This window comes from Falco naumanni, chromosome Z (genome assembly GCF_017639655.2).
Source record: "Falco naumanni isolate bFalNau1 chromosome Z, bFalNau1.pat, whole genome shotgun sequence".
In the NCBI taxonomy this organism is placed as follows: Eukaryota; Metazoa; Chordata; class Aves; order Falconiformes; family Falconidae; genus Falco; species Falco naumanni.
In genome coordinates, this window is record NC_054080.1 from 12728957 (window position 1) to 12753356 (window position 24400).

At 44.4% G+C, this 24400-nt stretch overlaps 1 protein-coding gene across 1 annotated transcript; it reads left to right on the forward strand.

Annotated features, from left to right (window-relative positions):
* The first annotated feature begins 675 nt into the window (after positions 1-675).
* PTGR1 (prostaglandin reductase 1) lies at positions 676-22745 on the forward strand. Its single transcript, XM_040580828.1, is given in 14 exon segments — positions 676-1402; positions 1404-1440; positions 3394-3439; positions 4130-4189; positions 5444-5487; positions 5490-5601; positions 15454-15461; positions 15647-15756; positions 16034-16092; positions 16094-16175; positions 17750-17793; positions 17795-17850; positions 18877-19016; positions 19951-22745. Coding segments are annotated over 14 exon segments (1041 nt in total). The 5' UTR covers positions 676-1264; the 3' UTR covers positions 20056-22745.
* The last annotated feature ends 1655 nt before the right edge of the window (positions 22746-24400 follow it).

Consider the following 24400-nt stretch of genomic DNA (forward strand, 5'->3'; position numbering starts at 1 on the left):
GTCTTTCTCGTCCTTCCCCGGGCTCGCTCCCTTGATGGGAAGTCCCTTCATCTGTCACTTTTAACAGCTTTAGAGGGTCAGATTGCCCCAAACCTTAGGCACAGGTTTGTTTAACTAAATCAGAGTTCAGTAATTAGGGAGTTTAGGCAACAGACTGAACTGTGAATTTTATGTTAATTTTTAATTATATATGTTTTCTTCAGTGGCAGAACTCTATAAGAGTTTTAGGGCTGGACTGGTAAAATATGATTTGAAGAAATGGCTGCTCTGGGAGATAATCTTAGTCTCCAGACTCTGGTATTTTGTGGTTTCTAGAACTGTGGGGTTTAGTTGTATTTGGTTTGGCATATTGTAGCGCATTCCTATGCAAATGGCTGGGCAGAGCTGAGTGCTCTGCGTGGATGATCGCAGATCTTAATAGGAGAAAGGTGAATCACATTGGGTGTGCTCTGTACTAAGTTTACTAGGGGTTTACACTTGCTCCTGGGGAAGTGGACTGAAGGCAGTACCTGCTCTGTTGATAAAAGCAGGTATCTTCACCTTTTAGGAGGTCTGTGTGGCTGGAGGACTCCAGCCACTGAGTCAAATGCAGAAGGTTATTGACTGACCTTGTCAGCAGAAGACACGGTTTCCCACCAGCCTGCTCTAAGTATAAACTTATTTTTCTTTGGCCTTTTTCATGTGCTTGGTTATAGGAAGGAAAAAGGGTCTGTAAGGGTAAAACAAATGCAAGTAATTTATTTGTTTCCATCCTGTATGGAAAATGCTGGTGACGATATGCTCCGAGCTCCAAGCCCTTAGCTTGGCAACTGGAGAAGCGTTTTCTTTCAGCATACAGGGTGTCACAAAAAAAGGTCTTTCTTTCCTTTGTATTTCTCACTTGCACTGTAAAAAAACCTGTCGAAGTTCAGGTTCAGTACTCATCCCATGTAACTGGGACACAAGAGTAAGTTTAAGTGTTTGGGTTTTTTTCCTTCCAGGATTTTTTTTTATCTCCTTAAACTAGTAAATTTTCCCTCTTCAGTTTCTTTAGAGTGGGAGCTGTACATCTTCCTGGGGCTGACTTCACACGCCAGGGCTTGCTGCCAGCAGGCAGGGCAGTCCGGCAGGTGGTAGGAAGCTGTGGGTTGTTTGGACAACGAAAGGACTTTTCAAATGTTTTCTTGATCTGGCAATACTGCCACAGGGTGCAAGCAAAGGCTGTCTTGTGTGATGGCATGTTATCAAGATACCATTCTGCTTTGTGAAATCTAAACTAGCCCTCATGAGCAGCCCAGCACTGTTGGGCATCTCTTTGACAGGCGCTCTTTGGCTGTGCTGTTTGCTGTGCAGGATGGTGAATGCCAAGGTGTGGGTTCTGAAGAAGCATTTTGAGGGTTTCCCCAAAACCAGTGACTTTGACCTTGGAAAAGATAGAGCTGTCAAACCTAAAGGATGGAGGTGAGAGGAGTGCCACCTGTTTTTTTTTCCAGCGTTTGTTGATTGATGATGAATGGCTGTCCGTCTGTAGAACTGTTTGTATGTTTCTCTGGCTTGGATTTTCAAAAATGGGTTAGCACAGCTTGTGACAAGCCATGCACCTTAGGCAGAGAAAGGCGATTGCTTAGGAACGTGTGTGCTGATGGGTTTGCTGGGTTTTAAGGCACTTGACTTCCAATAATACCCTTAGAAACAGCGTCTGAGCTCTTCTAACTCAAGCAGCAACAGCTGCAGCATGCTTTTCACAGTCTCACAGTGCCTAGTCACACATGGTGCTCGGTAGCAAAGGCATTAGAATGTGTTTGCAAATAAAGCTTACTGGAGAAAATTGCCGAAGCAATAGGCCCCTGAAACTGACCGCCACAAGGAAACAGAATTTGTTTAATTTAGAAAGAGAGATGTGAACCATGACAGAGGAAACAAGGTAACTGTAGTAAAACCCAAACATGCTTCACTGGTGAGAGCTTTTCATATACTTCATCCTTTTCATATACTTCATCCTTTGGAGAAAGCTGGGCAAGACATCAGCCTCTGGAAGTAGGTTTTCATCGGAGTTTTCCATGCTGATAGGGAAGGTATTGAGGATAGTGCCAGGGGAGAGGAGAATGACTGGGGTGGGAGTGAGCCTGCATCTTGGAAGCTTTGGCAATGAAGTCAGTCTTTCATTTTAAGAAGCAACGAGTCAAGACTGCTATCCATATTCAACATCTATTTTTTTTACCCCACTGCTTGTCTGTTATATTTGACCTGTTGTGACAGCAAGAGAGAATGAATAAAAAGAGAAAGAAATGCACATCCTGTGTTCCTCTCTTTTGAAAAGGGTAGGGAATATGGTAAGCTATTATATGCAAGAGTTGTTGATAGAAGAATGAACCTTGATTTTTGACTTCACATGGGCATTCAATGCCATGCTGTCTTGAACCTCACCCCACCACTCGTCCTTTACAAAATCTACTCCGGTTTAGCAGGTGTGCCAAAGAAATTGCATTAAAGTACTAGTTCTGTTTACAGCTTAAAGGTTTGAAAGGTGATTTCTTCATATATATACTTTCAAGTGTTTGTGTAGCATGTGCACTTCTATAGTGTTCAGATGCACTTAAATATTTCATGCCTGTGGGTATTTAAAAGCATGGAGTCATTTCCTCCTTCCCATTTTAATTCCTACTACAAGAAAAGGCATAACTTCATATTAGAGCAACACTTTTAAAGGAGATGGCCTTTCTTGTTATGTTACATTGCCTTGATTATGCTTCCTGCTTACTCTGAATAATGGGAAAATATTTATATCTGAATATATTTCTAGCTTGTATTAGCTAGACCGCTGCAGCACAGGCAATGGAAAGTATTTTTAGGTGGAGATGAACAGCTGAAACTGCTGCGTGAATGAGAATTTAAATTAAAATTTGTTTAGCGGTGTCTTTCACAAGAAGTAGTGGTATTAGAGACAGTAAAGGTGGATTAGGCTGCCTAGAAAAGAGCCTAATGCTTTGTTACAGCAGCCACAGTTGTGTTTTTATTCGACCGGTGGCAAGGTTTCTTACCGCCCTCTGCTGGCTGAACCATGTGAAGGCATTTTATATGTGGGTCGAAGTAAGTTAGTGACTTGCTTATAGGGCCTGGCCTCTTGAGCCTTCTGGGGAGAGAGGAGACAGGTAAAGAAAAATGGGGTTGAGAAGAAGCTAGCCTCCTAAAGAGACACTACAGAAAGTGTCTTCTGTAACAGCACAGCAATGATCCAGACAAAGCTGATGAACACGGTAGTGGCTTCTGGTAGTTTTTTCCCTAAAGGATGATGGAATATAGGGGTTTTGAGCTGTCAGGAATTCCTGTTGCTTTTGTTGAAAGACTGACTTGTGGAAACTATGCTTTACTGCACTGCTAATGCCCAGGAATTTGCCTTGTCTTTTGTTGCAGAGTTGCTGCTTAAATAGGTGTTTCTCAGTGTTGATACTTACATGAGGTATTTTTCTTCTTTTTAAATTGCTGGCTAAGATACCTCATTTGAACCCCCACTTAAACCTCAAAACAACACGTACTGGGAGCACCCCCTGATGCCAGAGTCCCTGGTGCCTTTGTCTGCTTTTGATAAAACTTGTGTAAATTACAAGACTTCCAGTATGGAGCTGTGCCAGATTTAGCCAGGCATTGGGATAACAGTGCTGCAGCCCTAGACTTTTCTTGGACCATGCTGTTGTTCCTTGTCATGTTTCTTCCACTGGAGTGCGATGGGGTCAAATGAGACTGCAGCCCTGTTGCAGTAGCTGCTTGTATGTAAGGATACATATTCCGAGTAGGAAATTGCTGATATGCCCATATTAATGGGTAGGTGGTAGTTCAAGCACAGGGAGACAGGATAGTTTGAAGAAGCCTGGTGGACATTGGTGTCAGAGATAGTTCTCTGAAGTCTCAGCCTTCTTGTAGTGGTGGACCATGCTGGGAAGATTAGTGCTACTGTGTGTATTTGGTCAAGACAGGATGCTCAAGTAGCTGGCTAGGGGAAGCATCCAGGTATGTCATTACAATGGCAAGCTCTTTGCAATCTGTTCAAGATCACTATTTATGCTGTCTTTCCAGGTCAGCTACTACTTCATAGTGTATCTGGAACAACATTAAAGTTGCTTACAGTAAACCGTCTCTGCCTGTGTTACAGATCTTACAGTCAAAGAGACATGAAGGAAGGGGACATAATGATAGGCAGACAGCTTGCCAGATAAGAGCTTCAGTTCTGGTTATCCATACACACGCAGATCTGAAAGGAATGTACTGACATTTGAGACATCTGCAGCCTGCACTGACTATTCTTGGCTTGAGTTTACATACTCACGCAATTCTGTATTCTTATCTGTAATTGGTTAGAATGTGTTTTTCCCTAAGAGCCTCTTTGCCTTCTTGGAGAGCATTAAGTCCTCTGATACAAACTATATGTTATTTTTGGCAATAATAAAAGAAATTTTTACAAGCAGAGGTATGAAGGTCTGACTATTTTACTTGCCATGTCAGCTTCATATTTTAAAATCTGATGTGCTAGTAATTGCATGCCCTAAACCATGCATGCTGCCTACTCCAGTTGAGAATACCTCATCATCACCTAAGATACAGCTCTAGCCAAACAGTTATCTAACCTTAAATCTATCCTTTCCTGAGGTTGTGGTAATTTAGCCACACAGATGTTTGCCTTTTTCAGCTTGTCCCTGCCGTGCTGCCTCCAGGTTTCTTCCCAGAAACATCTGTGGCCTTTGACTCTTGTGTTTCCCTGCAGTAACACTGAGAGTTGGGAAAAATGAACAACCAACCAAGTCTTCTGAACAAAGGCCAACTGTTTCCACCATTTCAAAGCTGCTTACCTACCCCTTCCCGATGTAGTTTTCCTGTTGGACTAAGAGAGTTGAATTTTCATCTGGAATAGAGACACGGCTAGTATGAACTTCTCCCTATTCTTAGATACTGCTTTCTGTCTGGTTTTGTTACCTCAAGAGGTTCCATCTTCAGAATCTTCATTTAATTTACATTTAAATTACATTAAATTACATTTAAATGAGGTGCAGGTGTCTGAGAAGGGAACTGCTTGTTACAACCTAACTGTGACTTCCTTCTTTTCCACCCTTTAATACCACATCCCCTTTCCTGCCTTCTAACTCACAGAAACCTAGCCTGAATTCATACCAGACCAGTGTTAGTAAAAAAAAAGTCAGCATCCATGTGGGAGCATTGGATTTGTTGTGGGCTGGGCTGAGTCTAGAATCATCTTGTCAAATATCCCCCTGGTGATGGGAGATTGTAGACATTCTAGAAAAGACATCTGAAGCCTTCAGCATCTGTAGGTATGGGCTAGATGTCCTGACATGAAATACTTCTTTTCCCCTGCACCACAGGGCAACAGGAATAAAGGAGGAAAGAGCCAGTAATAGTTTGTCTCTGACAAGGTATTATTATTTTTTTGTTGTTTGTTTCTTCTTTTAAACAAGATTGTAAAGAGCAAGAATCCTGCTTTCACCGTGGGGGCCTTTGTTGTGGCTGGAGGACTCGTTTCATCTCTGATGGGAAAGACCTACAACTCCTTCCTTCCAGTTGGCTGGAATCACTCCCCAAATCTCTGACCGTTGGGATGGTTGGCATGCCAGGGTGAGTTTCGAGATGCAAAGGCAACTATCCCCTGGATTTTGCTGTGCAGGATGTTTCTGCCTACCTGTATGACCTTTCTCCCCTCATCTCATTCCACCAGCGTGTTGTCTGGTCACTCTGATAAAAAAAAGTGTGCTTCTGAATGCCCTTACCCTGTGGAGGGCCTGAAGTTTGGCCCATCCTCTAGATCAGAGATTTGCCTTGGACATTATGGTGCCTCTTGATGCCACTGTGTAGATACCACTGTATGTGCATTTATGCCAAAGTATTCTGTCAAGGGAAGGTTGCTGGCTCAGCAAAAGGCCTTAACCTTTCCACCTGTTCAGGATTACGTTGAAAGACTTTTGCCATATGAGGGACAAGATGTCTGAACTCCTGAATTACAAAACTCTGATTCAGCGTTTAGCTGTATGTTAAACAAACCTGTGCCTAAGGTTTGGGGCAATCTGACCCCCCCCTCTAAAGCTGTTAAAAGTGACAGATGAAGGGACTTCCCATCAAGGGAGCGAGCCCGGGGAAGGACGAGAAAGACAGTGGATGGCGAGAAGAGTGCCGTTATCTGAAGCTCTGCAGAAAGAAGCCTCCGAGGGAGGGAGGGAGGGAGGGAGGGAGGGAGGGAGGGAGGGAGGGAGGGAGGGAGGGAGGGAGGGAGGGAGGGAGGTCTGGCTGCAAGAGGAGACAGGCTGATGGAGCGCTGCGACCCACAGAAAGCTGGTTGAAAGTGGGACAAAGGCAGCTGTGGTGGTGGGAGATCGTGACCTCTGACCCAAAGAGCCCCCCCGAGGGAGGGCAAACCCCGGCCGGGGGAGCACGTGCAGGTGGTGACAAACTCCAGCAGCGCTATCGGAGGGTGCACGCCGCTTCGCATTAGAGGCGAGCAACTCGTAACCAGTCCTGTGTGTGAGTGGAAATGCGTATGTAATGTACTAGGAATGTGCAGGTACTCTGCTGCGTATAACGTGTATCCTCGAGTAACTGGCAGAGCACGCTTGGGGGAAACATTCCCCCGTGCTCCCAGCGCTGTAATAAAGACTGCCTGTCTTCTAAAACTTCAAATCCAGTCTTAGAGGGTTTCTCTCCATGAACAACACTATGGTTTCATTTTCTGGTGACCCAGATGGGACACTGCTATTGAGCATCAGTGGATCTGTGGGATCACAGGAATTCCAGCTGGCACCGATTGTTAGGGATTCTCAGGGAAGACCTCTGATCCCCGGACCAAAGGCTCCAAAGCAAAGTTCCCTGGTAAGATGTAGGGCATTATTTCTGGGCTGGGATACCTGCCCATAAGGCGCGCTGAAAACCCCACTGAGCTGGGTTATTGAGGGCTCTCCTGGAAATAATCTGTCTGGTAAAATTTCTGCCTGACATACATAAGTGTATATATATATATATATATATATTTCTGTCTCATATAGTGCACTCTGAGCATCTGAATATATTTATATACATGTATATTGTTATAAAATTTTAAGCACAATAAAAGAAAATGGGCACCCGTCAGTCTAAAAGGCGTATTTTACACAAATCTCCATTGGGATATATTTTGGGACACTGGAAACAAACAGGGGATTGCTCTGGGGGAAATGTTAACTAAAAGCAACCTACTTAAATACTGTAGGCAGTGGTGGCCGTTGTATAAACTGGATGACAAGGAAAAATGGCCAATGAACGGCACTTGGAAGTATAATACAATGTTATAGCTGATGCTGTTTTTAAGGCGAGAAATGAAGTCAGATGAAGTTTTATATATATGCTGATTTGTTTTTCACTTTAAAGAACCACCCTGAATGGCAAGAAGAGCATGGTATAAATTTAGCTCCCAGTGATCCTTTTGTCTTAGCTTTGGAAGAGGATAAGAACAGGTCTTTGGAAAGGTGCTGTTCTGCTTGTTGGATAGGACAGAGATGTTTATATGAACAAGAGGAGGAGGATGATACTGAATCAATGAATGCTCCTGAGAGACATTTTAGACCTAGAGATGATGGGCCTGGCGAAGCAGGGAAACACTAATGGGTAGTAATCAGGAGAGTGGATAAGGGCTGGGGGCAGAAGGTTTTAGCCCAGTAGCAGGTCGAACATGGGCCAAACAGAAGTTACACAGGCTCCCTTGTGCCAGGCTGTGGGAAGTGAAGGACCCGTTACAGTCAGGGTCCCATTTTCAATAACAGACTTGGATAACCAGTAAGCAACCGCTGGAAATTACGTGGGTGACTCCAAGAAAGTGGCTAGTGTGTTTGAAATGATGGTTAAAACACAGGATCCAGACTGGAAGAGTATAGAAGTGATAATGCAGGTTTTGTTTGGTAGTACTGAGAAGGAGATGACTCATCGAGCAGCTACAATACATGTGGAAGCTCAGGTTAACTCAGGAACCTTACAAGGAACTGTGGAGCATCATTTGCCTTCTGTTGATCTGAACTGGAACTAGAATATTAACAGACTCAGGCAAATTTTGACTCAATATCAGAAATGGATTTTGTTTGGAATTTGAAATGCTGTGCCTAAGGCAATAAACATGTCTAAATTACGTGAGGTTAGGCAAGATAGGAAAGAGTCCCCACAGATTTCCTGAATAGAATGAAGGAGGTAACCTGCAAATATACAAATATTGACCCTGAATCGGAAGAGGGACAAAGTCAATTAGTCCCTCTATTTGTGGGGCAGTCCTCAGGTGATATTAGAAGAAAATTTAAAAAATGACAAGGAAATGATGCTCGAGATTGGGGAAGGTTGTTGCATGTTGCTTGGATTGCATATAGAAATAGAGACGGTCGAAAGGAAAGAGTAAATACTAGACTGGTGGTGGTATTGGAGGAAAATACTAGGATCAGAGGAAGGGGCCTTGGACAGGGTGGGCCACCAAGAGGCAGCCCCTGGCCTGGGTCTTGGCTAGGTGGTAATCAATGCGCATAGTGCAAAAGGGGTGGACACTGGAAACAGAAGTGTCCTCTTAAGAGTCGGACCCCCTCTGCAACCTTGCTCCCAGTAAGCCAGGAATGAGGGGAACTGGAGGAGTCTCTCCCAGAAGAACCTCTGCTTCTGGGAAATCAAGAAATTGAGGTTTTGGTAGATACTGGGGCTACTTACTCTGTTCTGAACACTTTAGAAGGGGATCTAAGCCATAAGAACATAAACATTGTTGGTGCGCCAGGGACCTGTGAAATAGCCAGTTTTTAAACCTTTAACAATGAAGTTGGGAAAACAGCGGGTTACTCATCAGTTTTTATATTTTCCAGATTCTCCAAAACCATTACTAGGGAGAGATCTACTTGAAAGACTGGAAGGAGAAATCTGATTTAAAAGGGGGGAAATAGAAATTTTAATTCTAGAAACTAAATATCTTGAGGCAGCAGCTTTGTTGTTACAGGATATGTCCCCTGAAAGGAACAAGATAGCCCGGGAGGCTGAAGATGCTGTGATTCCTATTGCATGGGCTGGAGAGGTCCTAGGAAAATACAAAAGGGCAAAAGCAGTAAGGATTGACTTAAAGCCTGGATCATCCCTGGTAAGAATTAAATGATATCCCCTAAAACTAGAAGTTAGGAATGGGTTGGTACTGATAATTCAGAAATTCTTGAAGTACAAATTGTTGGTGGAATGCAAGTTGACGTACAGCAGCCCTATTTTGCCGTTCAAAAAGGCCAACAGTAAAAATTACCAATTGGTGCAGGATTTAAGAGCAATAAATCAAATAACTCAAGACATTTACCCTGTAGTAGCAAATCTGTACACATTGTTAACAGCCCTTACAGGGGAACAGGGATGGTTTACAGTTTTAGATTTAAAGGCTACCTGTCTCTGTATTGCCCTGGACATGGGAAGTCAGGAGCTTTTTACTTTTGAATGGGATAACCCAGAAAGAAGAAGGAAAATGCAATACATTTGGACAGTTTTACCACAAGGCTTTAAAAATAGCCCAACAATCTTTGGAAATCAATTGGCAAAAGTGTTAGAAATTTGGAGAAAAGAAAACAATCAGGGAACAGTGCTACAATCCGCGGACGATACTCTGATCGCAGCAGAAACTAGGGAGCCGTGTCTTTCCCTGACTCTAAACCTTTTAATTCCTTGGGAAATAGTGGGTATCAAGTGTCAAAGGATAAGGCTCAAATTATCCAGGATTCAGTTATGTATTTGGGGTTTGAAATCCTGAAAGGTCAATTGGGATCTGAACAGGAAGAGGCTGTTTGCCACCTCCTGGAGCCTAAAGCTCTCAAGCAGTTGCGGGCATTTCTCGGCGTGGGCAGGTGGTGTCGCCTTCAGACAGCAAATCACGGGTTGTTCGTGACCCCTCTGCAGGAGCTGTTGGAACCTTCCCGCAGTGGGTATACCGACTGGACAGAAGAGGATGGAAAAGCTGTTTTCAAGTGGCTGAAGTGAGCTCTGGTGGAGGCCCCCACATTGGGATTACCTGAATTAGCAAAGAGTTTTTGAACTTTTTACCCATGAGAGAAAAGGTATTGCCTGGGGAGTTCTGGCGCGATTTTTAGGGCCTCAGCGGCGAGCTGTAGCTTATTTCTCCAAACAGCTGCATTATGTGATCTCGAGATGGCCTGGATGCCTTAAAGCAGTAACAGCAGCTGTACTAGTGATTCAGGAGGCCCATAAGTTCCCCATGGGGCAGAAGATTACTGTGTATGTACCACATGTGGTAATCACGGTAGCAGAACAAAAAGGAGGACATTGGCTGGCCCCTAGCTGAATGTTAAAATATCAGGTGGTATTAGTGGAACAAAATGACATACGTCTTAAAACTACTTCAGTTATTAACCCTGCTGTATTTCTTTCGGCTGACCACACGGAAGGAACCCCAGAACTTGGTTGTTTGCAGACTATTAGAGGAAGCCTACTCCAGCTGACCAGGTCTCAAGGCCGCTCCATTAGAAGAACCAGATTGGGAGCTGTATACTGATGGCAGCAGCTACGTCCAAGAGGGAAAGCAATTACCTGGATATGCTGTAACTACCATTGACAAGGTAACAGAATCACAAGCTTTACCCCCAGAGGTCTCTGCTCCGGAAGCCGAAATGATTGTCCTTACCAGGGCACTGGACCTGAGCGAAGGGAAATGATCCCACGTACGGACAGATTCATAGTATGCCTTTGGAGTGAACCTATTTAAGAAAGACAGAGGACTATTATCTGCTCAAGGAACTGTGATCAAACATGCACCTCAGATCCAGGAATTATTAAAGAGCATTCCAAAACCAGTGGCAGTTGCAATTATGCATTGCAAAACACATCAAGCAGGTAAAACTTCTCTGCAATTAGGAAACCAATTGGCAGATATGGCTGCAAAGGCAGCTGCAGAAAAAGGTATCCTGAATCTATTACCTGAAAAGGAAATAGTCCTGCCAGATGCACTGTTAAAATATGATAAAAAGGATAGTAAGTTAGTAACTAAGTTGCAGGCCAAAGAATGGGTAAAGGAATGGGCAGTTACAGCCACAGAACAATTGTTTCACCTATAGTAATGAGAGAGATAGCCCAAGACATGCATAAGAACATACACTGAGGAACTCGAAATTTAGTGAAAAACCTCTGGAAGACAATTATAAATAGAGCCATGGCAGAGATTATCAGATCCATTACAGGGAGGTGTGAAATATGTCTTAGAAACAATCCAAATACTACTAGTAAGCTGATCATTGTGGTGATTAAGGTAGGAAATTCTCCTGGAGACTATTGACAAATAGATTTCACTGAATTACCCAGAAGAGAAGGATATTGATACATTTTGGTTTTACTCAATACCTTCACTGGATGACCCGAAGCTTTCCCTTGTTGAACCAACAAGGCAAGGGAGGTAGCTAAAATCCTGTTAAAAGAAATTATTCACAGGTTTGGTATACCTTTAGGAACGTCATCAGCTAATGGGTCCCATTTTATTGGCTGGAATCATAAAACAGTTGAGTAAAATTTTGTTCATAACCTGGGACTACCACACTCCATACAGATCACAATCTAGCAGTAAAGTGGAGCGTATGCACTGCACTCTTAAACAACAACTAGGAAAAATTTGTTGGGGAACATCTATGACTTGGGTTCAGGCACTGCCTCTGGCATTATTAAGAATAAGAAACCAGCCTTAAGGGAAGGGTAATTTGAGCCCATAGGAATTGTATAGACAGCCCTATCAGGCTTCACATACACCTTGTGATATTCATATAATGGGGGAATTAACTTTGAAAACTTATTAGTGTCTTTAGGGAATGTTTTGCAGGAACGTCAGAAGTACATGACAACAAGTAGACCCTTAGAACTCAATACACTAGCTCATCCTTTCCAGCCTGGAGATTAGGTGTATATCAAGTCATGGAATGCGGAACCTCTGACAGAAAAGTGGAAAGGACCATATCAAATGCTTTTAACGACCTGTATAGCAGTCAAGGTTTGGGGCAAAGGACCCTGGATACATTATTTAAGAATTCAACTAGCTCCATCATGGACAGCAGAACAGCTGGCCCCTCTCAAATGCATAAAATAACGAAACAGGATTAATGAATAAAGTTCAATGAGACAACAGAGAATTATATATAAATTGTTAAATCAATAGGTATAGGCATTTGTAGCACAGCATAGTGTTTTCTATTTAAGTAGTTACTAACAAGTTTTGTTCATCCTGCTATTGATCAGAGTAAGCCTAAGTGAAACACAGGAAAATTTGGTTAGGAAACTGGTGCAAGGGTTCGGAAGAATAAGAAATCTGACTAGCATCACTGCTTGCGTTCCTGTACCTCAGGCTGTGGGAGACCCAGCACCTTGCAGTGTTCAATTTTGAATGGGTAGATAATGTCACCGACAAGGCCTGCAAAGCTGCGGTATCTTATTTTCTTGACAGAAGGGGCCAGTGTCAACAGCAAGGAAGCAAAGTCCTTCAAGATCCATTGATCAAAGGAAATAAAACTCTGTTTTCACCAGGAACTGGTGAGTCTCTGCTCAATTCACAACCCCTAGATTTAGGAATCGCTTCAGGAAGCACTGATACAGTGCAACTTAAAATTCTGTATAGAAAAGACTACCAAAGGAAGTAAAATCAGCCTGCCAGGATGTGAAAACTTAGAGGTCCCCAAAACATGGTCTAAACAAACTGAAGGGCAATAAAGTGCATCTCGTATGTTCAATGGTGTTTTAAACCATGTATAGTGTGACCCTGCTGGAATGGAACTGCACTAAGGTTATTAATAAAGCAAAACTATGATTTTTCAAGAGGGATTCTGCATAATGAATACCTGTAAGCAAAATCAAAATCAACAAAAATCTTGTTCCCTAGCACTCTCTGCTCCAAGACTTTTAGTATGGGCAAGTGGAGATGGATATTGGACAACTAGACCAGAGCTTACAAAAATAACTCGACCAGTAACCTTAGGTTTACTGACCTTGTGCCCCACATGGAGAGAGAAATCAGTCAAATCTAAATATTGGGGAAAAATTAAAGGAGCTCAAAATGCAGAAGAGCCATAGCATGGACCCTCCACTTTGGTACTAGTGATCTGGGGACTTGAGAACTTGATTTTACTGGGCTTAATGGCACTGGAGAATAGATACTTGCTAGAAAGTTTCACACGGCAAGTTGAAACACTAGCTAAAGCAACTGAAAGAGCATTCAAACTGATAGATAAACAAGTACAAGCAAATACCAAAAATACTTTAGAGAATCAGATGGTGTTAAATTTATTACTAGCCAAAGAACATGGAGTATGTGAGTACTTAAAAGTAGACACCGAACACTGTTGTTCACATATCTCACATGACACCGAGGGTCTCCAGGAACATCTTGAGGAGATGCAAAGTTTTGCAAAGGCCAGATGAGAATTATAGGAAACAGCAGAAGGAATCTGGCTTAATGAGCTGCTTCAAGAATTAGGTGGGTGGTTAATAAGAAGATGGCTAGCTAACCTCTTGCAAACTGTAATTGTTATAACAATCATTGTAGTATTGTTCATAGCATGTAGCTATGTTAAATGGCACCTCCCCGGAAAACCATGCTGTAACATGACGTAATATTACAGTTATCTGATCTAAGTGAGGCTTTTGATTTTGAAAAAATTCAAAGCCTCAAGAAAAAAGGTGGTGGTGGCGGTGGGGAGCTGAATGATGCCACTGTGTAGATACCACTGTATGTGCATTTATGCCAAAGTATTCTGTTAAGGGAAGGTTGCTGGCTCAGCAAAAGGCCTTAACCTTTCCATCTGTTCAGGATTACGTTGAAAGACTTTTGCCATATGAGGGACAAGATGTCTGAACTCCTGAATTACAAAACTCTGATCCAGCGTTTAGCTGTATGTTAAACAAACCTGTGCCTAAGGTTTGGGGCAATCTGACCCCCCCCCTCTAAAGCTGTTAAAAGTGACAGATGAAGGGACTTCCCATCAAGGGAGCGAGCCCGGGGAAGGACGAGAAAGACAGTGGATGGCGAGAAGAGTGCCGTTATCTGAAGCTCTGCAGAAAGAAGCCTCCGAGGGAGGGAGGGAGGGAGGTCTGGCTGCAAGAGGAGACAGGCTGATGGAGCGCTGCGACCCACAGAAAGCTGGTTGAAAGTGGGACAAAGGCAGCTGTGGTGGTGGGAGATCGTGACCTCCGACCCAAAGAGCCCCCCCGAGGGAGGGCAAACCCCGGCCGGGGGAGCACGTGCAGGTGGTGACAAACTCCAGCAGCGCTATCGGAGGGTGCACGCCGCTTCGCATTAGAGGCGAGCAACTCGTAACCAGTCCTGTGTGTGAGTGGAAATGCGTATGTAATGTACTAGGAATGTGCAGGTACTCTGCTGCGAATAACGTGTATCCTCGAGTAACTGGCAGAGCACGCTTGGGGGAAACATTCCCCCGTGCTCCCAGCGCTGTAATAAAGACTGCCTGTCTTCTAAAACTTCAAATCCAGTCTTGGAGGGTTTCTCTCCATGACCGAATTTATGTTATCATTCTGCTTCAGAAGTTGTAATAAGATAGGAAGAGAATCCAGGAGGGGCTGGAAAGAATCCAGTTTAATCTGAATTAACCTCAGTAGAAAGACTCAGACTTCACTGCACCTGAAGTAGTCTGCTTTTCCTGATTGGGGTCTTCTGCTGTCACCATATTTCCAGAATTGCCCCCCAAATGGCAAAAGACAGCTGTCGTATTGTGACAAAAATAGATGTCCTTTAAATTGCACTGCAGCAGACACAGCTGCAGTGCTTCAGAATTCCTGCTCTCTGCTGCAGTGTTTGTCATCTTCTTATGTTTCTTCTCTCTTTCTCTGTAGGTTGTATTAGGAGATCTGGACTTGGTCAGTCTTGTTGACATGGAAGGCTTTCAAAACAATTGCAATATTGTGTGTGATGTAGAACTTCTCAAATTTCATGCATCTTTTCCCAGACAGCTGCTAGATGGATTCAGTTCACCCTTTCAGTTTGGACCACGTGGGAAGCTCTAAGCTTGAATTTAGAAGTTAGAAGAAAAGTTTGTTTGGATTCTGTTCCAGTCGATCAAATCGCTTCAGGAAGCTTGCAGATGCCTGCAAGCCTGATGTCATTCAGTACTTATGCTCTCAGTGAAACATGCCTGAGCTGAGCTTCAGTGGTTCCTAAAACCGATTACCGTTCATCCAGTCTCCAGGAGCAGCGTGTCCATCAGTTCAGCAAGGTTTTGCCACCATTTTTCTGCTAGCTTTGATTTGTGATGAGTGTCATTTAATCTTTGCCTCAATCTGATAGATGCCAGCTGGCTACTGACCTCTGTCTAGCTTGCATTTACTCTTTTTTCCAGTATGTAACTGACTTGTCACCTTAGAGTTCTATGTGTTTCTCCTTCCAGCTAGAAAGCTGTTTTCACCTAAAGCAGACTTCTGCCATAACATACTGTTTCCCAGTAGTGTATCTGGTTTTTTTTTCTGGGATGACTGTAAAAAAGCCAGATTAAGAAGTTTGGGTTAATTTTTTTATTTTATAAAGAATCAGAAAAACTGAATCTTGTTCTGGTTGTGACGATATTTTAATTCAGTGTGGTCAAGTTGCATCTCTGTGTCTGGTATCTTTTATTCCTCACTTTTATTCCTTTCTTCACAGCATGTTTTGGTCTGCTGGAGGTCTGCAAGATGAAGCCAGGAGAGACGGTGCTGGTTAATGCTGCAGCTGGCGCTGTGGGCCCTGCGGTGGGGCAGATTGCTAAAACTGGGGTGAGTGGCTTGAATTGCTCATACTTGCTCCTCAGAAGGCTCGCCTGGGAGACAGGGGAACAAGGTCATGGGTGATCAGGAGGGTAAGCATCCTGAAGGCATGCCTTACTGTAAGGTCTTGAGATGGGACAAGCTGCTGATGTCATAGCAAAGCTAGTTAAATGTTTCCTAGAGCTCAGAAACTTGTGTGGTGAGTACTCTAAGGGTGCAGCACTCTCCAAGTGTCAGCCTGTGTTGTGAGGGGTTATTTGGAAATGTTTTTCCTCTTTCCTTGCAGGGTTGCAAAGTGGTTGGCTGTGCTAGCTGAGATGACAAGGTTGCTTATCTGAAAAGAATAAGCCTTTAATTGCAAGACTGTTACATCTCTGGATGAAGCACTGCATAAAGATTCTGATGGCTCTGACAGTTTCCTTGACAATGTGAGTTCAGAGAGAGGGTCCTGCCCTGAGTAGACCGTCATTTTCCTTAAGCTATAGCAGGAACTCAGTACTGTATATATCTAAATGAAGACTACACCAGGAACTTATTATGGAGTACCATCTAGCTGAGAAATGGCCTCCATAAGTGTGCTGCTCTCCTGTTCGCTTCCCACACTTACTTCTGCAGCTGACTTGGGCAGTAGCAGAACAAAGGTGCAAAGGCAAAGCTGGACTGTTGGCCTTGTTTGTGAATGGAGAGAGAGAGAATCTCACCTTCACTCTCTGGAAAGTATGACACACACTGTCATGAATCCCTGGTCTGTCATAATCCTTTGACCATGGAGGTGAGGGTCACAGTGAACTTTTACCTGATGCTGAACAGAGAGAGCTCCAGTCCGCTCCCAGCCCCACCTTGGACCACAGGCAGTTCTCTGCTGTTGCTGGAAGGGGCTGAGTGTGGACAGCCCCACCTTACCTGACCTAGGTGGCTACACCAGTCCCTGTAAACACAGCAGTTGCGAGGCACACTTGTAAAATTGGAGGAGTGGCTTCTGAGCTCTCCTAAGTACGGCTGGGGTTTATGGGGACTGCGGGCTGTTCTCAACAGGCTGTTTGAATGTGATCATCCTGATTTGGAGGCTAAGAGAGTTTAACAGTACGGATGCAGTCAAACGGTGTCAGTTCACCCTCAAGCCAGTACACAAGTGCTGGCTTTTTGAATTTTCTAGTACAACTAATGTATGCATTATACCCGATAATATAACACCTAGCGCAGGGGTATTAGCTGAGACACTGGCCTAAAATTCTCTGGTTAGCTACTTGGTTTAAAGGGCATCCATCATCACCCCTTTAATAGGTCTTTCAACAACCCATGGGCGATGGCACTGTAGTTCTGTGTGGATTGCAACACACTTGCCTTGCCCTGACAATCAATGTGAACACACGGTGCCAGGGCAAAGCGCTTGCCCCTGCAGCAGGAACTCCTTGTTGCTGTGCCTTACCCTTCCAAAATTCATGTCCTGTGCTGCTAAGGTCTTAAATAGGTTTTATGATCACATCCATTCCCTTCCTTCTCACTTCCAATTTTTGTGCAGAGCTCTCCACAGCAGTAAATTTTCTCACAGCTTTTCTCCATTAAAAGCTTCTGAGCACAAGCGTGTCTCTATTTGGAAAAAGAGAATCATTAAGTAAAAACTTGACATCAGCATGGTGTGAAGAGGTAAAAGTGCAGAACGCTGTGAGGGAAAAGCAGAGGTGGTGGGTGCTTCTTAGGAGAAGGGAACTAAGGGCAAGTCCTGCCCAGTGTTTCCAATCCAAGCTTTGTGAAGAAGCAGATTTGGAATTCAGACTGATTCCCTGTGTCCATAACTAATTTTTAGAACAGTGAGATCTAGCCCTCACAGGTGTTGACTAAGTGTAAGTGTTTCTGCAACCACCAAGTCTTTGGAGTAGTGGAACTCACCTCTTCACCTCTTGATTGAACCTGTTGGTGCAACAGTGCAAGGTTGGCAGGTTCTGGCGGTCAATGCCACACTTTATTGTCTGTAACACTGCATATGCTCTTGTTCTTGTAGGTGGGTGGAGAATTTGCCAGTACTGCTATCAACCAGAGGAAGAAATGGAAGGATTGCAGTCTGTGGAGCCATCTCTCAGTACTATGACGCTGTGCCTGCTTTCCTGTGACTAAATTTATTTCCTGTTCAGTGATGGCAGAAAGAAAGACGTAATAGGTGTCTCTTGACATTTTATTGGTTGTTTCCATATGCCGTTTGAATATATGTACGTGTGTACGTTTGGGTGACTAACCGCTGCCGCTGCTCTGGGACAGTGGGAGTGTGACCACACTCCCTGTGTGTGCATGCACTCATCCTCCGTTGTGCACACTCATATCAGATGGAGAACATCAGCTGATTAGAAATGAAGGAGACTGAACTACTGAAAACAGCACTCCCCAGGGCTCTGAGCAGATACAGATCAGTAGAAGACAGGTGCGGTGGCATGATGCCATTTACGCAGTATGTACTTTCAGATGAGAGGATGGATTTCCCTTGGGTTTTTAGATGAGGCATCTTAGGCTTTGGGGTTTTTTTTCCCCTAAGATTTCAGCTACTGGTGGAACTGCTGGGAAGTGTGGCTGAGATGAATTATTGACTTTCAATAGCGCCAAGTTTTCCGGATTTGCCTTCTAGAAGGAATGGGAGGTCTGAATTCTCTTTGACAACTGACTGGCTTTGGACTCCCACATTAGTTTGAAAATGGGACAGGCTTTTGAGAGTGGGGAGTCTATCACACATTTTTGTGATTGAGGGAGCTGTTTTTTAATGTGTATAACTTTTTTTTGAGATTTAGGAAGAGCATGAGAGCTTGGCAGGCTATCAAACAAGCTGTCAAAATAGGATTTCCAGGATTCAACTAAAGCCCCTCAGGTGAAGCTCAGGCCACTTCTAAATGAAACTGTTTTCAGAATTGTTGGGTGTTTGGTCCCACAGCCTTATGGATCAGGCCTTTGTTTCCCTGGGTGGCTGTCTGTCCATGAATCCTTGGGTTTTTGCTCTGGAAATTCTGTTTGGAAAAAACAGCAGTTGCTTCTGGCTGGAACAGTGATTCAGCAGTCTTTACTGGCTAAAATATCACTTTATACATTGGGTCTTATTTTAAATGAAACTGATATTACAGATGGTGTGATGGTTCCTTTCTCTTGCAGGGCCTTCCATGCAGGTTCCAGTGATCTTCAAAGACCTTTGAATGGAAGGGTTTATTGTGACCCACTGGAATAACTGCTGGGAGGAAAGTCTGAAAGCGCTGCTAAAATGGGTTGTGGAGATAAGGGAGGAAGGGGTAGTTTTATGTAAGGTGTACTCACATCACAGCTTTCCTCTTTGCAAGCGTTCTCTTGTCCTAACTGTTGAGGTGAGGTCCCAGTGTGATACTTTGCTTCCACCCGATTGAATTTTTGAGCCTTTTGGGGTCACTCAAACCATAGTGAACATGCCTGATCCCTTCTGCTTTGTTTGGACTTTGCCTTGTGGACTTAGATATATTCCTGAAGACATGTAGGCTTTGAAAAAAGATGCTTCCGGAGTAATTCAAAACACTTCTCTGGCAATGAAGAGTCATATTTAGAGCAGTGCCTCTATTTCTCATTCAGAAGTCTCCTTCTATTTGTGGTATGAGCAAGGATTCCCATTGTAGTGGTGTGCTGAAATTACTGACAAGAATGGATGTTTTTATGGAATTGAGAGCTGGGCTTTAAAGGGACTTAATGGGGAATTTCTGAAATTTTATTTTTCTAAATGGATGCCGAGTTTAACACTTGATTCATGGCTGTGAAAAGCTTGTGGGTGTGAACACTAAAGGCTAAGAGGCTCTAGCTTTTACAAACATGGGGATTTGGGATGGCTCAGCTTGTGACCATTTGGGTTTGCAGTTCCATACTTCCCTACAGGTAGAGACAGGTCTGGCTTTGTGGCAATAATCCCCTACCTATCCATTCTTTGGGGATCAAGTAGCACTGTATCTGTCTTGGTGTGTTTTTATAGCAGTGACTTTTGCTCCTTGTTATGACTCCAAGTAGAAAGCTGTGCAACAAAAGCTGATCCTCACAACAGCCTACCTAGTTTTAGTTACCCTGGTGCATGCCAGCTTGCATGTTTCAGATGAAACGTACAAGCTGGAGAAAACCTGGTTGCAATTTAGTCCCCAGAAGATGGTAAAAACTAGGCATCTGGGGAATGAAAACTCAGCGATTTCCTGTCTTACTTTTGACAGGGCAAAGTGAAAGTGCCATGAACAAGTTACTGAAGGATCTGAGAACGTGCCAATGGCTTTCATTGGAATGTTAAAGGGAGAAAGTCTTGGAAAAGCCATTGTAAATGTCTGAAGATTACATGTTCCTGGGAGACTGGTGGAGAATGCGATTCTGTTAAGTGTTTTTAACTCACCGATTGAAAGGTATTTTTCAGACTTTTTGCTGGATGTTTGGTGATGATAACTTCTGTTAATAATTGGGCTAGTAGGGGTTAAGTATATGCCAGTTGCTTTGCTCTTGAAGAACTTAAAAGCTGCTACTCAAAGCTCCACAAAAAAGTGCCTTAAATCTGCTGACCTTCATCAGAACTGTAACAAATTTAATAGTAGCTTGAACCTTTCCACGAGTTGGCTTGTAGAAAGGAAAAACAATTCTAAAGGCTTTGCCAGCAGATGGCACATCTCATGACTCATGTTTAACCACTGGTTTGGCCCAGAACCTGCCCCAGAGGGACTTTTAACTAATATTGAGGAGCAAAGAACAGGCTACCACCACCTGGGGGGTTCCCAGCTTCCTCCCCCCCCCCCCCTTTCATCAGGAAATGCACATATCTCAGTTATTCTGAGATTATGGGAAGAAATAATAACTCTGTTAATGGATGCTTTCCTTGTGTTATAGTCCTGTTTGTGGAATGTCCTCCACTACCTTGTGGTTAACACAGAGTGGCTAAAATATTACAAGCACTTACTTATCCCAGCAGGTCTCACAGTACAGGTGATATAGATAGGCTGCTTATTTCCTTGAGTAATTTGGCCACCGGTGTCCAAGTCTGGAGTTGATTTTGCCATCCTGTTCACCCTGGCTTTCCTGGAAGGTGAGATCAATATGCTTGCCCTAGCCATGCTAAATTGGTGTCCAGGACCCACACGGCACCAAGCGAAGGAGACAAAGAGATTAGCAACAATAAATACCTTAGATATTTTGAAAAAGCCAGAACAAGCACCTGTTACCAGGGGATACAGACGGGCATTGAAGGTGATCCATCTTCAATGACTGTGGAGGACTTCTTGGTAGTTTTTAGGTCTCATTATCGATCTGTGAAGAGGGATCCCAAGTGGCCTTAATGAGCTGCATAAAGATGTCAGTCAGAATAATCCCGGCTTGGCCTGCTTTCTCATAAAATACTGACCTGTAAGCTCCCCTCACTGTGTATAGATTTCATACTTCATGAATTGTAGCTGATTTTGCAAGGCTGTTTTATGCTCACAATATAACTTTTTTGTAAAACCAAACTACACCCTGAACCTCTCAGCTTCACTGGGGAAGGTAGCTATTTCCTCCCGAAAATCCAAGTTCTTTATTACACACTGGAAACACTGGAAGCATGTGAGTAATGACAGTAATATCCCTTATTGTCTGCCACTGTCTAGAGGTCTTGCAGTAGTTTCTCACTGTGAGCCTGGTTGTCCTCTCAAGTTCTAAAGCCTATGGAGAGACAGCTGAATTTTTCCACAGTGTTGATGAAAACAAAAAGGGAGTATTAAAAACATAGTTTGTTTTCTTTTTTCCTTGACAGTCATGGGAGTGAGTGTTGGTAGCACAAGGAAGGATGAAGTTCACAAAAACCCTCTGTATTTTTCCCCTCTAGAGAAGCAGCTAACTCTATGAGTACAGTCGGTGTAATGAAGTTGAACAAGGTGCCAACGCCCAGCAAAGGCGCAGCGATGTGCTGCTGGGACAGGCCCTTTTTGCCAATACATGATCATGTGTGCTTTTAGGCAGAGCACTCGTAGCGCTGTGGAGGTGAAGCCAATCCTCCAGCCAGTTGCACAAGGCCTGTGAGTGGCAAATACCGGCTGCCGACACCCTTCTTCTAACATTATCACTCTGCAGCTGAGCCTAAAGGTTTTCCGGGAAAGAGTGAGCTCTTGGTGGCCCCAGTGGCTGTCAGGTGTGCAAGATGTTGCCTGGGGCTAGGTCCTCAGCAGCTGCATCGGTCCTCCATTGCATGCATCTGCAAAGGTGAAAAGGCTCTGCCTAGGTTGCAGGGCCTGCAGCTGGGGCTGTGCTGATAGCCACCTCTGGTCTTTTTGTGCTGCTTTTCCTCAGTCCACGTGGCTGTATCTGTTCCACTACCTAAGTACGTTACACTTACTTAGGAAGTAGGCTTGACAGTGGGATTTCTGAGACTGTTTAGGGTCCCAATTCATTGAGGATGTAATGTATGAGAGCAAGAGGAAGAGTTTATTTCATAATCTTAAACGTAAACAGCTGCAGGCTTCATCATCTGTTGACTAAACAGCTCTTTATTTATACGTATCATTACTTCTAGAGTAGTGGTTTAACCACTTGATGCCTTATGCTTGCTTGTGCAAAATGAAACAGGCTCTAGGTTAGAGGTGTTCCAGTAATAAATATTGCAAATTTTGTCTCCTGTTCTGGGGCTGGTGGAAATAACCTGCCTGAGCTCAGGACACAGTGGGGAACAGCCTTGAGGAGCTCACCATGGCCTGCCACACCAAGGGTGGCCTCAGGGAGCCCTGGAAATCGCTGCAAAGAGCTGTGGGTTGCTGATACCAAGGAGCTATTCCTGGAGTTCATTGATGTCTGCTGAGCTTCTCTCATGGTCATCCAGGACAGGTGTCCACAGGATGGGTCAGGTCAACATGGCCCAGCCACAGCATCCATTCTCATTTGACCCATTTTCCAGCTGAATCAAATCCAACTTTAAACCCCCCCAGCATCAGAGGTGTACCTGTGATGCAGCCTGTATCGAAGCAAGCAAAACATACCTCAGATCCTTTGCCCTCACCTTATTCCCATGTCCCCTGACTGTAGCTGTTAATCGCTCACACCCCAGCCCCCCCCAGCATCAGCTCCAAATACATCCCTCCCTCACAGCTTAGCTTGCTGCTGGCTATTACCTGCAGCATGGGGAGACTCCTCCTGCCCATATCCTCAGCTCCTCATCACTATCTGAACACGGGCTCTGCTTCCTGGTTAGCTGAAAGCCTCTGGGGCCATCCTGCTAGGTGGTGCTAAAACTAACCACTGCATTTCCCTTATCGGCAGGCCTCACAGTTCTGAGGACTGTTCGTGGTGCCAGCCATTGCTCTTCCCCCAGGCTCCTCTCCCAGAGGAACTAAAAACAGATGTGAAGTGAAAAACCAGACTTGATTGCTTCCCTGAGGAAATGCCATCGACTGACTCAGGTGAAAGGGAGATGAACCATACTTGGTCTAAAACTCTTCCTCTGTGGATACAGTTGGACCCACACTTCTCCACTCCACTACAGTCTGTTCACACCTCTGCCACATCCACCCCACCCTCGATGCTCAAGTTCCAGGAGGCCAGGCAGATGGTGCCACACGGATAGCAGGAACCCACCCCCCATGCATTCTCCTCTAGCCCATTACCTAGAGGTACTACCATGACAGCAGTGCTGTTAGAGGGAAAAGCACAAGGCATCCCCACAGCCAGTGTGTGTCTAAGTGTATGTATTAACATAGACAGTCACTGCCACCTTCTGGAGACCTGCATCTGTCACAGATTTGTCTTTACCAGCTGCAGCTAGAGCCGAGGCTTCACATAGCTCCCATGCACTCTTCACCACCTCTTCTCTACCAACTTGGACCATCTTTCCCTTTCCAGAAGAAAAATCACATTTCACATGGATGCACTTCCTCAACATCTCCAGAAGAGTTTTTTTCCCCGCAAGTTCCTCTAACTCATCCAGTTGACCCTTACCAGATCTGGAGGCACCTGGCTGGGTATACTTCTCATCTGTGTGAAACCTCCATCGAAAATAAGGATGCCACAGTATGGTTCAACGTCAGCACAGCTAAACCGAGTACCATGCCCACTGCCTCTCCAGAGCTCCTTCTAAGACTCTTCTTCCTGCCTTAGCTTTGTGCTTGGTCTTCTGACTGCGGAAGACTCACAGCTGTAGCAGTCTGTATACAAGTTATCGCCTCAGATGAAGAGCAGAGACTCCATGCCATGGCTAGGCTACTGCTACGTCTGGTGCCCTCACAGTCCCGCACTGCCTCTTGTCAGTGTATCAGGTTTACATGGGAAGGTTTGGTGTGGGGTGGTGCTGGGGGTCAGATTCCATGAGAAACTACTACCACATCAGACTGAGCCAGTGACAGCCAGCTCCAAGAGACACCAGCTGCTGGCCAAAGCTGAACCCTCTGTGATAATATATTTGAGAAAGGGTTTAAAAAAAAAAAAGAAAAAAGTAAACAGAAGCAGCAGGGGGAGAGGAAGGAGTATGAGAGCAACAGCCCTGCGGACACCCAGGTCAGTGCACAAAGGGAGGTGCTCCAGGCACCAGAGCAGATACCCACCTGCAGCCCACGGAGGACCCCACATCAGAGCAGGTGGATGTGTCCAAAGGAAGCTACAGCCCCTGGACAGCCCAGAGGATCCAGCTCCTGGCAGGACCTATGGACCCATGGGGCACCCACACTGGAAC